Source organism: Aspergillus pseudoviridinutans (genome assembly GCF_018340605.1).
Source record: "Aspergillus pseudoviridinutans IFM 55266 DNA, scaffold_3, whole genome shotgun sequence".
NCBI lineage: Eukaryota > Fungi > Ascomycota > Eurotiomycetes > Eurotiales > Aspergillaceae > Aspergillus > Aspergillus pseudoviridinutans.
In genome coordinates, this window is record NW_025091283.1 from 1858041 (window position 1) to 1872366 (window position 14326).

General features: G+C 50.1%; 5 protein-coding genes across 5 annotated transcripts; 1 reads left to right on the forward strand and 4 right to left on the reverse strand.

The window, feature by feature from the left end:
- Positions 1-189: 189 nt before the first annotated feature.
- Asppvi_004374 (peroxisomal biogenesis factor 3) lies at positions 190-2021 on the reverse strand (the record flags this gene model as incomplete). The annotated part of the gene is made up of 4 exons (XM_043300327.1): positions 190-874; positions 935-1331; positions 1393-1745; positions 1864-2021. The coding sequence occupies 4 exons, from the start codon at positions 2019-2021 to the stop codon at positions 190-192; spliced, it is 1593 nt and encodes a 530-aa protein (XP_043156262.1).
- Positions 2022-2900: 879 nt separating this feature from the next.
- Asppvi_004375 (autophagy-related protein 101) lies at positions 2901-3707 on the forward strand (the record flags this gene model as incomplete). Its single annotated transcript, XM_043300328.1, has 3 exons — positions 2901-2979; positions 3116-3451; positions 3520-3707. 3 exons carry the CDS (start codon positions 2901-2903, stop codon positions 3705-3707), a joined length of 603 nt encoding a protein of 200 aa, XP_043156263.1.
- A 636-nt stretch (positions 3708-4343) lies between these two features.
- Positions 4344-5402, reverse strand: yop1 (putative membrane biogenesis protein (Yop1); the record flags this gene model as incomplete). Its single annotated transcript, XM_043300329.1, has 5 exons — positions 4344-4461; positions 4520-4577; positions 4639-4702; positions 4930-5136; positions 5349-5402. The coding sequence occupies 5 exons, from the start codon at positions 5400-5402 to the stop codon at positions 4344-4346; spliced, it is 501 nt and encodes a 166-aa protein (XP_043156264.1).
- Positions 5403-6575: 1173 nt separating this feature from the next.
- Positions 6576-11031, reverse strand: Asppvi_004377 (putative RSC complex subunit (Sth1); the record flags this gene model as incomplete). The annotated part of the gene is made up of 4 exons (XM_043300330.1): positions 6576-6803; positions 6866-10584; positions 10656-10857; positions 10966-11031. 4 exons carry the CDS (start codon positions 11029-11031, stop codon positions 6576-6578), a joined length of 4215 nt encoding a protein of 1404 aa, XP_043156265.1.
- Positions 11032-12097: 1066 nt separating this feature from the next.
- Asppvi_004378 (BAR domain protein) lies at positions 12098-13672 on the reverse strand (the record flags this gene model as incomplete). The annotated part of the gene is made up of 5 exons (XM_043300331.1): positions 12098-12713; positions 12767-13047; positions 13112-13227; positions 13299-13466; positions 13546-13672. 5 exons carry the CDS (start codon positions 13670-13672, stop codon positions 12098-12100), a joined length of 1308 nt encoding a protein of 435 aa, XP_043156266.1.
- Between the last annotated feature and the right edge of the window lie 654 nt (positions 13673-14326).

Sequence of the window (14326 nt, forward strand, 5' to 3'; positions counted from 1 at the left end):
AAGCAGCTGAAAACCTTCGCCAGGTATTCTGGATTGATATCAGTCGGTAATCATACAATCAGCACAGCTTGAAATCTCCAGGATTGACGCTATGCGAGACATATAAGCTGAGAAGGAACCATCGAGAAGACTAAGGGAGGGATAAATGGGCACTCGGGAAGCCAAGCCGTCCATTACAATTGAAACAGCTCACTCGCTCGACCCCTCCTCCACTGCCTTGCCCCATGCCTTCTCGAAAGCCAAGTTGTCCCCAGCTACTGCGCTTGAGCCAGCTTGGTTCAAATCTTGGATGTCATCCTTGTCCACCATCACCGGAGCCGTGGAAGGTGTATCAGGGCGATCTCTTTCGGCAGCGAATTGTTCTGCTTTCTGCTCCGCGCCTGGCGGCTGGAAGTCAAAGTTCGAGCTGTAGATGACGGCTGCGAAAGCTTCCAGATTCCGGACATTCTGATCCATGGCGGTAAGATAGATGTTGGGCGGATTTGTGCCGTTGCCAATAACGTGCGCCTGCCGTGCCATAACAGCCAGTACATTTGCGAGCTTCGTCTTGAGATCCACTGTCTTCACCTGTGGGACAACAGTGGCAACCGAGGTGAATGATTGTGGTACGCTTTCGGACGCTTGTGGCGACGACTGGAATGCTTCCTTGATGCAATTTTGCATCAGTAAGTCAAAGCATTCATCGTTGAGGGCTTGCAGGACGCGACCAAAGGTTGGCGATTCAATCAGATCGGCCGTCTCATCGAGGAGGTGTCGCAGAGTCGAGGCTGACTGAGATGTCGAGGGTTCAGTCACCCCCGCAACTCCCGACTCCTCCAACAAATGTTCCTCCTCTTCACGTGGGGGGAGCAGATAGGACAGCCATCTTCGGCTTCTATACCTGGCAAGTCAGCACAGCAACCTTATCTTATGATGAAACTGTGGCCGGACGTACCTTCTATCCTCTGGAGTGTTGCCTTCCACCTTCTTGCGGATGTCCAGAGTCAATTCCGACAGCCTCCCCACAGAAATATCTTCCCGGGGGTTCAAAGAGCCAAACGCATCCGTGACGGCAGCCTGAACCTCGTTCATCAGGTCCTTCCAGCCACGATGGAGCAACCACCAGCTGAATGCAAGATATCGTCGGTTTGTCTCGAAATCATTCCCCAGGGTCTGAGTCAGGTCATCGTCATCATGATCCTCAAGTTTGATCGTGGAGGCATTTGCTGGAGGAGTAGCCAGGGAGATCACACTGGATAGATAATTTCGGCGACCAAGAAGGTTGAGTTGGATTCGGGTGAAAATGGTTAGTAAGGACAAGGTGTAGATGAGAGTAAACGATCTGGTGACAGCTGCAGTTTCAACATCAGCTAGCCCGTCTTAGCGAGTCTTATAGGAGAAAAGGCGACGTACAAGTGATCTTGACCTCGTTCCAGAGTTGAGTCTTGTTCCGCTTTACCCGTGCCGGCCCTTCGCCATCGATGGCTGGTTCTCCTGATTGACTTGTGCGGACAAACCCATCGCTCTGGAAGCTTGAGAGGCTCCTTCGATCATCATCGGCCGCACTGGGTGACACCGAGCTCAGGTCCGACACAGTCCCCTCACCAGCCTGGAGCCGAGCCAATCTCTCCGCCCGCTTCTTCTGCAATTCTTTCGTCAACTCCTCCACAGGAAGGGCTTCGAGGATACCTTCCGCCGCGGTCGGCAAGAGGGCCAGAACAGTATAGGTACAGTCCGTCTGATTCTGTTCAAAACGTCGCCGTAAACTAAACAGAATCAGTCAGTCACCATCACGTCAGTCACCAAAGCCGAGCACACGAGCGGATGGATTTTTTGTCCATCTCATTTCGCCAAAAGACCGAGAGGAACTCAAAGGTAACATACTTTTCCCGGGCGATTCGATCGCTGCTCATCCGCTCCCGGGCCTCTGTTATTTTCGACAGCACATATTGTCCCGCGAGATAGCCAGCTCCAATAACGCCGGCCCCGATCGCGAGACCTTTGCGATTGCGTCGGAACCAGCGCCTAGTAGCTCCAATCATGATAGAGCAAGATGATGGAAGAGCAGTGAAAGTCAAATCATTCAAAATAATGCATTACATATCATGAGATTGCAAGGAAGCAGAAAAGTTCATCAAAACGATGTCTCAATAGTTGTAAGTTGGAGCAACCGAGACACAGGAGCTGTTGGTTGGGGAAACCAAGACTAAGAGAAGAGCAGGCCTCGGTTAGAGTGAGAGATAACAGTAACGGCCAACACCGTGAACAGCGCCCGGATGAGGACCAGGTTAAGATTGGATGAGTCGCCGACGATCCTCATCTAGGTCATAATTGCATTAAGATTCATATACCTTGCTACATTACTCCATCAGTTAATCGGATAATGTCTGCATCTACAGCTATCCATAGACAATCTCAGAACCTGATTCTTCAGTAGTCCGTTGCCGCATTGTATCGGCGGAGATCTCCCTCTACTGCTCCGTAGATAACCTGCGTTCTCTGTACGGACTGGACTGTACCTTGGGTATAGATGTCACTCTCCCTCTGATCCTTCTCCATCCCTTCTTAGTCGTCTACAGACACTCTGCTCTCATGGACCACATCATGCTTATTTTCCTCTCAAAGTCATTCGACCTGAGCTTATCGTGTTCCTGAAAAGTCTCAACTGCAAATAACTACCTATCTATCTACCTTAGTCTTTCCCCCTCTCGTACCGCCGTCCACCAGCCCTGCTTTCCCCCACATCCAGGTCATTGAATCGGGACTGGTCTCCGTGGTACAGGCTTTAACAGTTTGCTGTCATACCTGGCTCATTCATATTTTTATGCTTATTGCTTGCTCCCTTTCGCAGCAAAGAAGCAAGGCAGTGTCGGTAGTGCTAAGACATATCTCTCCTTGATACCGTACGACCCCCTGCGACGATGGAGCCCCGCAGGACCCCTCCAGAGTACTTCCTGGAGATCTTCGCAGACACAACCACCGTGAGGGATGTATTAAAAGGTCTGTAAATCATTGATATCGGCTTGCCATATTATCATATATATTCTCTATCCTCTATTGACAGCAGTCGTGTTGTCGCCAATTGTCGTGAAAACACTCCTGCCCAGCCCTCAGCTGACATCACTCCGTCCACCAGGCGTCCTCAACCTCATCTTCTTCCACCGTTACTTCCCATCAATTCGGCCGACAACCTTCGACGTTCTTGACTTCACCCTCCCCGCCATCGACGATGTCGAGCTCGAAACCCTGATCGAATCCCGCATCAGCGCCCTGGTCCGCCAACACACCTCCGCTACCAGCACCCATGAAGGCGGCGGCGGCGTACGCGGTCGCATCGCGGTCGAGTTCTACGAGAAGAAGCGCAAACGCTCGGGGGCGTGGTTCAGCGGATTAGCGGGCAAGGGAGAAGAAGAAGTATGCTGGGAGGTGTGGAATCTAGATGTGACGATCGCCACGCCCCGGACGGAATCAGGTATCTACTTCTAAAACCAATGTCCTTGCTACAGGAAGAGAACGTATAGGCTGATTATCCCCGTCCAGAACGCGCCAAAGTCCGCAAGGCGATGGAGAACATGCTCCAAAAGGCCGCGCTGAAGATCCTCGCGGTCGTCAACCGGGATAAAGATCACATTCCGCCGATCACCACCAGCGACTCTAATCCCTTCCCCTATCGAATCGTACTGAATCCCCGCTCGGACGGCTGGCAGAACCGGTTCGGCTTGTATTGAGGTACTGCATCGACTTGGCTTCCTTATCGCCAGATCTCCATGCGGGTATCCGCTGGTCTACGGCACCTGCGTGGATCAAGATCGACTCTCCCAATAGATCGTCGCGCCGCGCCTGGAGTTGCGGAGTCGGTTGGGTGATATTTTTTCTTTTGCGGCCGCTCGTTCGGATATAAATGTACATCACCTACGTCATCGCGACATTAAGCTCATTTTTGTGAAAACCATCATGGCATCATTGGACCTTACGAATGCATGCATGAAAACAAAGGACCGGTATGAGGAATGGCCAAAGATACTGCTCAATTACCCAAAGAGGCATGATCGCGTTAGATATAATTTCATCCAAGGATAAGTATAGCCATGTCCTGTCCTTTTTCAACAAAAGCAACCTCCACCATTCTACTCCTCCGATCATGGCAAGTGCAAAACAAGAAGTAGAATGTCACCGCCCCGCTCTCCCAAGTCGACCCCAATACCTTAACCCACTGCTTCTCCGCTCACTCCGACACTCGACTTTCGAAATGCGCCGCGCAGGCCATTGGCCTGACAAGGCAAGAATCGATGTTTTCTTTCGCGGCTTGTCCTTCACAAGCCGCGAGAGACTCTATATGCTAATACCGATTCTTAGCAATGCATTTACTGCGACTTGGAGGCGGCATCGGCCTGAGCACGGAGGTTGGCTGAGGTAGATCCGCTAGCGAAGAAGCGGCCCAGCACAGGCTGGAGGAAAGAGTGGAAGACAACTTGAGCACCGCTGTAGATGACGAGTTAGAATGTTTTCCATGTCATCGCGTCCACCGGGGCAAGCATACTTGGTCTGGGGGAGAGACATCCACAGAATGAGGACGAACTTGAAGATGTAGTAGAAGGCTTGTTCACGAATTAGCAAAAGCTCCACGATTGGAGAGAGCACCAGATTGCATAAACTTACGGAACCAGTAGGCAGCGTTGATGGCACTCTCAATAACAGCCAGGAAGGCGTAAACAACCCAGTACTATAATTTACACGGTCAAGTCAGTCTCCAATTGATGGTGCATCACGTGCTATGAAACAGCCTAGGCTGTTCCTTAGCAGCGGGGGGAAAGATCGTCTCCGCCCTCAAGGTGCGAATGGCGTTCACGATCACAAGCACATACCGTCAACCACTGCAGCGATCAGTAGACAGTCAGCCACAATCGTTCAGTCTATTAATTACAGGGGCTAGGTAGCGCATGAACTCACCTGAGTATCATCTGCCTTGCTAGAGGTGAACAGGGCATTGAGAGAGTAGTAGCCAGGAATCAGGAAACCGGCAAAGTTGACGAGGAACTCGCCAGCGATGTTGAAGAAGACCAGAAAGGTGTAAATTCCGACCAGGCCGAGGATGACATAGACCTTAGGAACAGAGGTCTGGCGCTCCAGGTTGTTGAGGACAGGGTACTTGGAGAGCTATAATATCACCCCACAAACAAATCAAGGGTTAGTTGCTGTTCCTTATATCTTTGCATTTTCGACTTTGTGTCTAAACATGGAGATCCCTGAAGAAAAGAAAAGGCGAGTACTGGACAAAGGATGTGGAAGTAGACGTAGTCGAAAGGCGTGTTGGGTCTACCATCGCCAAACACACTAACAAAGCTGACGCACAATAACCATGTACTTACCTCCTTGTCAAGCTGGGCTATGGTGTGCTGAGCACGATCCTGGAAAGTAGCCATTTCTGCTGGATTTCAATGGTTTAATGTTAAGTACAAGGTAGTAAAGGGAGTATTAAGATCTGCCTGAGGGTGGACCGAATATAAAGATGAAGAAGTAAGAGAAGACAGGAAGGGTAGATTGTTATCACAGCTCAAGAGATTCGAAAGGGTCGAGCTGGCGGTTAAGAGAAGGACGCAGAATGGTGCATGACGGTGCGGTGTGTCACGTGACTGGGTGACGTCGAGTCCAAGCTAGTGGCAGATGACGTGCGAGGCATCACGGTGGGTAGAATAAATAGCTTGTTTACTCTTTACAAGGCACCTTGTAGCATGTTGTAGTATGTTATTAGCAAGCCCTTGCGGACCAGATCAGTAATAATGACTCAAGCTGTTCATAAACTACGGAGGTTTTCTATGTCCCTGCAATCTCAAGGCGAAAAAACCCACCTGTAGAGTGCTAACGACGTATCATTTTCAAAGCGCATACAAGACATATGGGCAAAACCAAGTACAATGCCATTGTTGACTGGAGTAGTTACTAGGCGAGAATCCCTCATAGTCACAGGGGCTCTTCGTGTGAGCAGGTCTAACAGTGAATACCTACTGTTTGGTGTATGCTTTGAATAGGCAGTGACAAGTCAGGCGACCAGAAGCCCAAGAGGCAACGTGGAACTGATCGGAAGATTACCCACAACAAATGATAGTAGAAGAGTGAAGCATTGGGAATATCCATTTATTACCAACCCTCGTTGATCGTCGATTACAGCAGAAATGCCTCGAGTTGTTCCAAGACAAGCCTTGTTCTTTGCAGAGAGCAGAAGTGGTCAACAAACTGAAACGAGAAACACTGAAGCAGGGCAATTTCCGCCCTCAAGACATTTCAATATTGCATAACACAAGAGGTAGAATAAGAAAATGAGATAATAAACAAGACGAGTCGCTCGTCTTGATTTAACGAAGCATTGCGCCATCAACCAACGTCCATCACGAGCCAACAAATCACAAAACGCCTCCCAGAAGCGGGATATGAAGATGAACGAATTCGAAGCTAGAGGAATACATGTCGAGGGGGAAAAATCGCAGGTAGCATCAGACGGAAAACATTGAAATCATATCTCCGCTTGCGACTTCAGCAGACGAGAAAGCAGTCAATAATGCCCCGTCATAAATCTAACGTAACCTCATTGGTTGGCATCATACGTCTTCCGAGTCAGGGCCGCCATTTGCGATTCCTGCACTATCCCGGTTGCTATTGTTGAACGTGAGTTTCAACTTTGGTTGCGTCGGAGTGGCAGCGGCAGGTGTCCCAGCGGACAGTGCGGGAGCAGAGACATCATTGCCTGCCGATGACATAGAGTCGTCGAAATCGGCAAACTGTGGGTAGTCCTCGGTTTCTTTGTTCAACACCTCGACACATTTCGCCTGTCTCAAAGTCAGAAATCTATGAAGGCAAAAACAAGTAAAGTGACAGAAGGAAAACTTACTTCAATATCGTTCGCATCCTGGAACAGGATGCTTCCATCTTCATTGTAGGTCCTGGCATTCTGACACAGGAGGTGGATGTCATTTCGGAAGTCCCTCAGATTCTGATATTCCTCGCGGTTTATTTTCTTTCTGATCATCTCCATGGCGATTGGGTTCTGAATGATCAGGTAATAGTCAGGATACTGTGATTTAGGAGGTGGCTTCATGAATGGCTCGATGATCGAGCGGCTAACCGGCCCGTCCTCGCTGTCGGATGAATCCGCAGGCAGCTCTTGTTCCATATCCATCAGCGCCTGGTATGCGGTGTTCAGGATCCGCTGGAGCGTGGTCCGGTCCTCGCTACTCAAGGTTTCCACAGGTTTCGGTTGCCTGCCTCTCTTGCGCTTCGGTTGCGGGGTTTCCTCCACTGGCTCCTCCGCCTTGCGTTTAGGCGCAGGACCCCTACGACCACGCTTCTTGGGTTGCGGGGTCTCGGAACTCTCACGCGATGGCTCTGGCGAGGACTCAGCGCCCATGGCTCTCTTCTGGCGCTTCTCCTTATTGATGCGGCGACGCTCGACTCTCGCTTCCTTTCGGGCGATAGCATTCTCGATCGAGTCATCATCGGCATCCACGGCCATGAGCCACTGTTCTTCGGTAAGACCATCGTCGTAGCGGGTAATTTTGCGTTCACGAGCTCCACGACCAGTAACCTCAATGTCAACTTCTTCTTGAACGGGGTTATCGTCGGCAAGGTAAATATCCGGGAGTTCGTCTTCTCCCATGAGACGGGGATACCGATGGCCAGGACCGTATGCATCGTTCTTCTGACGTTCCTTGTCAATGCGCTGGAAAGTAATCAGCTCCTCGTCAGAGCGAGCCATGATGTCGTTCAGGTCGTCGTCATCCATTTCGTCTTGCTCACCAAGCTGGTCAGCAGCCTCCGCAGTTTCGAGTAGCGTTCGAAGGAGCGCATCTCGCTCTTCGTTTGTGGACTTGTTGTCAAACTTTCCAGCCTGAATGACCTTGCCATCCATGTCAAGCTTGAACTGCGCACGTTCAAGAATCTTCTCTTCAACTGAATTTGAGCTGATCAGACGCAAGATGCGAACCTCGTTCTTCTGGCCGATACGGTGAGCACGATCCTGAGCTTGCAAATCTTGGTGAGGATTCCAGTCTGAATCGAAGATGATGACAGTGTCTGCAGTCTGCAGGTTGAGACCGAGACCACCGGCACGCGTCGAGAGCAAGAAACAGAAATAGTCCGAGCCGGGCGCATTGAACAGCTTCAGCAGGTCCGAACGATCATCGGACTTGGTTGAACCATCAAGACGAAGGTATTTCATACCCCGGAGGCGAAGGAAATCCTCCATGATATTCATGATCTGAGTCATCTGGAAGAACATCAAGACGCGGTGACCCGTGGCCCTGAATTTCGGGAGAATCCTATCCAAAAGTTCAAATTTGCCTGCGGTTCGCCAAATGAGATCGTTGGTTCCACGTCCAGGATTCATTTGATCCTCAACGGGCTCGAAAACGAATGGATGATTGCACAATTTTCTCAACTGCATCAGCATGTTGCTCAAACCACGCATGCCAGTCTTCCCTCCTTTGCCGTCACTGACGACCATCTTATTGTGCGTAACAAGCTGTTTGTACAGCCTCGCTTGCAAAGCAGAAAAGCGACATTTGATGACCCGTTCTTGCTTATCAGGCAGATCCTTCTCGACATCTTTCTTCAGACGTCTAAGCAGGAAGGGTCGAAGAACCTTGTGCAAACGACGAATGACCAGCAGCTGTTCTTCTTCGGAGAGTTCCATGCGATCCTGACCTCCAGTATTCGCAAAGGGCGTGTTGAACCACTCATCGAACGATTTGACCGATTTGAAGATGTTTGGCAAGACGAAGTTAAGCAGCGCCCATAACTCGGGAAGATTATTTTGCAAGGGGGTACCAGTCAAAATCAGGCGATAACGGCTGGTGTAGTACTGAGATAAAGTGCTACTCAGCTTTGACTGTGTGTTCTTCATACGGTGACCTTCGTCAACAATCATGTGCGTCCACTTGATCTTGCTCAAGATTGGACGGTCCTTGATGATGTATTCGTATGTGGTCAACAAAACTTGGAAGTTACCCCAGCGGATTTGCTGCTGCTGCTGTTTGCGCGCATTGGGGGGGCCCTTGTAGACAACCCTGGAGACACTTGGCGCCCACTTTTCGAATTCCAGATTCCAGTTTGTCAGAGTGCTGAGAGGCACGATAACCAAGAAGGGGCCGTTGTTCTTCTTCTTCTCAATAATGTATGTGATCAAGCTGATGGTTTGAATAGTCTTTCCAAGACCCATCTCGTCCGCCAAAATACCATTCAAGTTGTTGTTGTAGAGCGAAATCATCCACTGCAGACCCTTCACCTGGTACTCCTTGAGGGTACCGCCAACAAGAATCTTAGGCTGTTCGGTAACCTCTTCCTTGATACGGTGAGCGACAGCATAATAGTCAATCTTCCGTCGGCCGCCCTCTTCGTCGTCATCGGATCCGATATCCTCTTCATCCTCTTCTTCGAAGAGCTGTTCATCTTCCCCATATCGTTCAGCTAGGCTACGTTGCTGCTCCCTGACCGAGGCAGCAAGTTGTTTGAGGAAGCCATCGGTCTGTTTGAGGAGATGAGAGATACGCGAATCTTTGGCCTGTCCCAGAAGCTTCATGTAAGTCTCTTCATCGTTGGCCTTTAGAGCCTGAAGACGTTGTTTGGCAGTACGTTCGACACGTTTCTGCTCTTCACGCTCCATATGCTGGTGGTGCTGAAGCATCATGCGTCCAAGCTTCTGCATACGCGTGCGCTGCTGATTAGCAGCGTTCTGCAGCTCGGCGCCATGGTTCAAAATGGCTTGTAGTTGATCGTATTGTTTCTTCTTCTCCCGAGTCTCGCGGGCATCGCGTTGCTGCTTCTCCAACTTCTCAGTGATTCGAGCTTCACGAAGGGACTGCTTCTTCATGCGGCGGTGGCTAGATCGATTGGCAGTCATGCCGAGATTATCAAAGTGAAACATTTCATTCTGAATMTGTTTGCGGAAAAGCCTCTGCTTGGGCAGAAGATGAAGCATCTTGTACTCGATCAACGCCTTAAGCTTCAGCGAGTCATCACCGCTGGGCGTATCACTCTTGCTCGTATCCCACACACCAAGATTTGCAGGAAGCTCAGCGAGCTCTGCCTTTCGCGCATTGATTTTGTTGTAGAGAATCATCTCACGGTCTTCACGCAGCTGCTCCAGGTCAATGCCGGGTGGCATCAGAGCAGGAATGCGCAGGCGGTTGGCGCGAGAAGCATGATCAGTGAAGCTGACGCTTTTAGGGAAGAGCTCATAGGGCGACTGAAAAGTTTCATAGAAATCCTTGGACTGTGGCGCTAGATCTGGGGTGGGCTGCTCCGACTTGGCCTGAGTCACGCTTTCTAAGACGCTCTCTGCGCTCGCGATACCATCTGAGGGAGTAGGAGTCTGAGCCTTTTTGGAGGCAAAAAGCTGCTGTTGGACACGCGGTGGTATTGTGAGATTCTTGGAGAGCAGCTTGAAGGCCAGAATCTGATTTCTGAGAGTTGTAAGCTGCTCCGCAGAGAAACTTCCACTGGCGACAGGTGCACCCTTCTGAGCAGCAGCAGGATTGGCAGGTTGTGATTGAGCGCCAGTCGGTGTTGAGGCATCTTGAGTGGGAACTGACGAGGGGATCGGGCCATTTCGACCTAAGTGGGGAAAGGGAAGTCAGTAAAGAGGAAAGCAAAGCTGGAGTATAGAGCTTGTAGGGCGATCTAACCATTGATACCATTTGCAGCTGCAGACTCCGGAGTCGCGCCGTTCAACTGCTGTTGACGATGTTGCGCCTGAAGTTGCTGCTGTGCGAACTGCCTTTGCTTTTGGTATACTTGCTGTCGCTGGACAGCAGCAAGTAGGTTGTGAGCTTTGAGGTATTCAGGGTCGTCGTGGCGTACACCCTGTTCCTGCATCTGCTTGAATTTCTAAGAAAAAGTTAGAGGCGATCCTATTCGAATACCGAAGACAAGAAGGCATGAAAAAGTAACCAGTATTCGTATCTTTCGATCATGAGAGGGGCGAAAACACTATACCTGGAGGACTTCTTGAATATGCTGCTGCGTCAAATTTGGCGGCAGGCTCATGTTTCCAGCCGCCATATTGGGCGCTGACTGGAGTGAAGCCATATTCAAGCGCGTAATCGATGTCTTACTTCATAAGCAGGACAAGGACGGTATTGGACGACTTGAACTACGACAAGACCCGCGACGGAATTGCGAACAAACACGTAGGGGGAAGGGACTGGAAACAGAAATGACAATTCGCGCCTGTGGAGCGACCGAAAGCGCGAATTGGCGAATGTGTAGTGAAAGAAAACTCCTTCTGTCGATGAATGCGACTGAGAGCGACCTTTATCTAATAAGTTGCGACAAGTTTTGTGATGTTTGGCCTGGATCGGGGTGACCACCGGGCGGTAGGCGACAAAGCGAAGGCGAGCAGGAGGGTGGGGGGAGGCTCAATCACGATGGTGGAAGGGGAAAAAATGACTTCAAGTGAAGGGGGGCCGTTAAAAAAGGCGCGTTGAAGACCTGTTTGGATGAAATGGAGATGAAGGGGACGGAAGTGTCGCGACTTTCCGTGCTGGTCGGGGAAACTGGCGGTGCTCAGCCTGTGCCTGTAACAGAGAGAGGCAGGCGGCGAGACGTTGGAAGAAGATTTCGTGTTGTATCACGTGACACTTTGCTGACTCAGCTGTCGTCCGCTTTCGGTCTTGGCGGCACTATTCGCCGCCAATCACAGTAAACGGACTTTATTTAAGAGGTACAGAGAAGAATACAGGATACCTACAGAGCGCCAACAGCATACAATTGAGCACTATTTCTATGAGCAATACCCTGATAATATTTAGGTACCATCCCTTGTCACGATTGTTCGGATCTGACTATACCACTGTATAGTCGTCCCGCGCCGCTGGCCTTGAGAACAGTCCGTACAGCGATGAAACGTCTCCCCGAATACGCAAAACAATTGAAAGATGAAGCTAGAAATCGCCAGTCTCTTTGAGTGAGCAACTACAACGACGCAACGCTTTCCAGCAGCGTAGCAGTGAAAGTATCAAAAAAATTTTGTAAGCAGAATGGACGGAACGCCTGTGCGAAATGACAATGTGATATTTCGAACGACAACCAAAGATTCCCTAGCAGTCCTGAAAGTGCGTGGTATTGCTTACACATCGCCCACAGACAGCATGGGCCGTTTCACGGGGGGCGGCGGAGGCGGCTTCTTTGCTCGCGAAGGCGGGGGAGGTGGAGGAGCTTTCTTGTTCAATGCCGTACCGTTCAAGGTGCCCGAGCTAGCTCTTCTGGAAATGGCATTCCCGTACGAAGGAGGGCTCGAGCGTCCCTGGTAGAACACGTCGGATTGGGAATTAACATGCGCAGTGGATTCATCGTAAGGATCAGAATATGGATTATCTGGCATCATGCTGACAGGCCGAGGTTGAGAGCTATCTCTGCGGGAGACGAAATTTTCACTGGTCGCTCGTGATTGCCACGAAGATGAACCAGACGGCTGCAGATGCCGCAACTGCGAAGGGCCCTCGAAAGTTGAGGTGCGGTTCAAAACAGGTCGCTGGTAAGGCGTCTCCGCTGGGTACGCTTCTCTCACGGGCAGAGTTGGGGGAACAGATGAAGTATGACGGTCTGACCTAATGATCGGTCTGGGACTAACACCGTTGGTTACCTCCTCATGCAGCGGGTCGTAGCGTTCATGATAGGAATGTGCGGTATTGGAACGGGCACGCCCGGTACGGCGACCATTTGGCGTTTGCGATTGGAATTGGCTAGGACCCGAGTCAGCTTCAAGCAAGCTCGTGTGCCAATAGTTTTGACTCACTCTGCAGGCCAATCATTCTTGATTTGGAGAAGTGCTTCTCGGCACCGTTCGTGGTAATTGAGCTGCGCTTCGAGGAATGCAGCCAAATCCGCGACACCTTCTACCTCCGCATCCTTGATATCGTACATCCGCCTGTAAACGTCTTCGTTGGCCTCTTCGTACTTGACCTTCTGAGTACGCAATTCTTCTTCAACGCGAAAGTCCTCTTTCTTCGCTTTCTGCATCTTAGAGAGTGACGTATCGTAGGCCAATCTTCGGCTGTCAAGCTTCTTGCGGGCAGCCTGCTCGAGTCGTTAGATGTCATGGCGTTCGTAATGGATAGACTCGTACAGAGCGAAATCGTACCTGGTATTCTTTCATCTGGGCTAGAGATCGTTCAAGGGATTCAAGATAGGTGGCAGTAGCCTGTGAGATATAGGTTTCCTGCACGCGAGCAATCCGCTCCTCTGCCCTGCCAAACACTATTCGGTAGAAAGAACAACGTCAGATAACCAATCGCTTGTCAAGCAGCAGGAGTAGGGCGGTCGCTTACTCGTCAAACAACGGCCATATTCGGAATTGGCATCGAAATCCTCGCCATGGCTGACCATGCTGCTACCCAAATGAGCTATAGGCAGTGTTTTCTCCTTGTCATCTCCTTCGCTGCGCTTGGAGATGGACTTTATATAAGCAACCAAGGATTTATGAATACGGTCGACCCCTAGAGAGTGACAGATGAATAGTGTCAGCAAAAGGCAACATGAGAAAATTCCATGCCATAGGAAGCAGATCTTGCCCACCTTCATGTTTCACGTTCATTTCGGTCTCCAGGGCTTTAAAGTCATCAGAGAGATTAGTCTTAATTTCACCGCCCATCCTCTCGCCTGCCCATTGCTTGAAGCGGTCGAGCTTTTTATTGACGTTCATATTGGCTGAATGTGTATTAAGTATAGGTGTAGATGAAGCGTTATGATGGAGGACACGTCGACGGGAAATGAATGGGATTTCCTTTTAAATCTATGTAGGAACCGAATGCGGCGGTTGCAGATGTACAGAGGTTAGTCCGTTCTGGCGATGGACTATGCAACGAGAGATAGCAACTGGAATAGTCCAAAACTCATGGATTGAATAATGGCGGCATTCGGTGAATTTAAGGCATGTATTCACACTGAGTGAAAGGCAATAGGACTGGTTTTTGGGCAGAAGAAGAGGAGGTTGGGAAAGTAGAAATCGGGACGATGTCCTCGAGGGTGGGAATGCTTGGGAATTAATGGAGAGCAGGTCACTCGCCAACAGGGTTAATGAATGTTATTATCAATTTTAATCAATCTAAATAAATAAAGGTCTCTATCCCTACAATCATTATTCGTCAGGAGCAAATGTAAATATTAATTGATTTAATTCCCCATGGTAGTCGAGGAATGGCATTGTGACTTGACAAAAGTGCCAATCGCAGCTGTCTGAATGCGCCACCGTCCAGGTACAAACTCCGGGAGTCCAGAACAAATCAGTACCCTCCCCTCCCCACCCTCCAGTTCCTTCTATCCTCTTGGCAGCATTGTCTCATCCAGTCTCAGACAT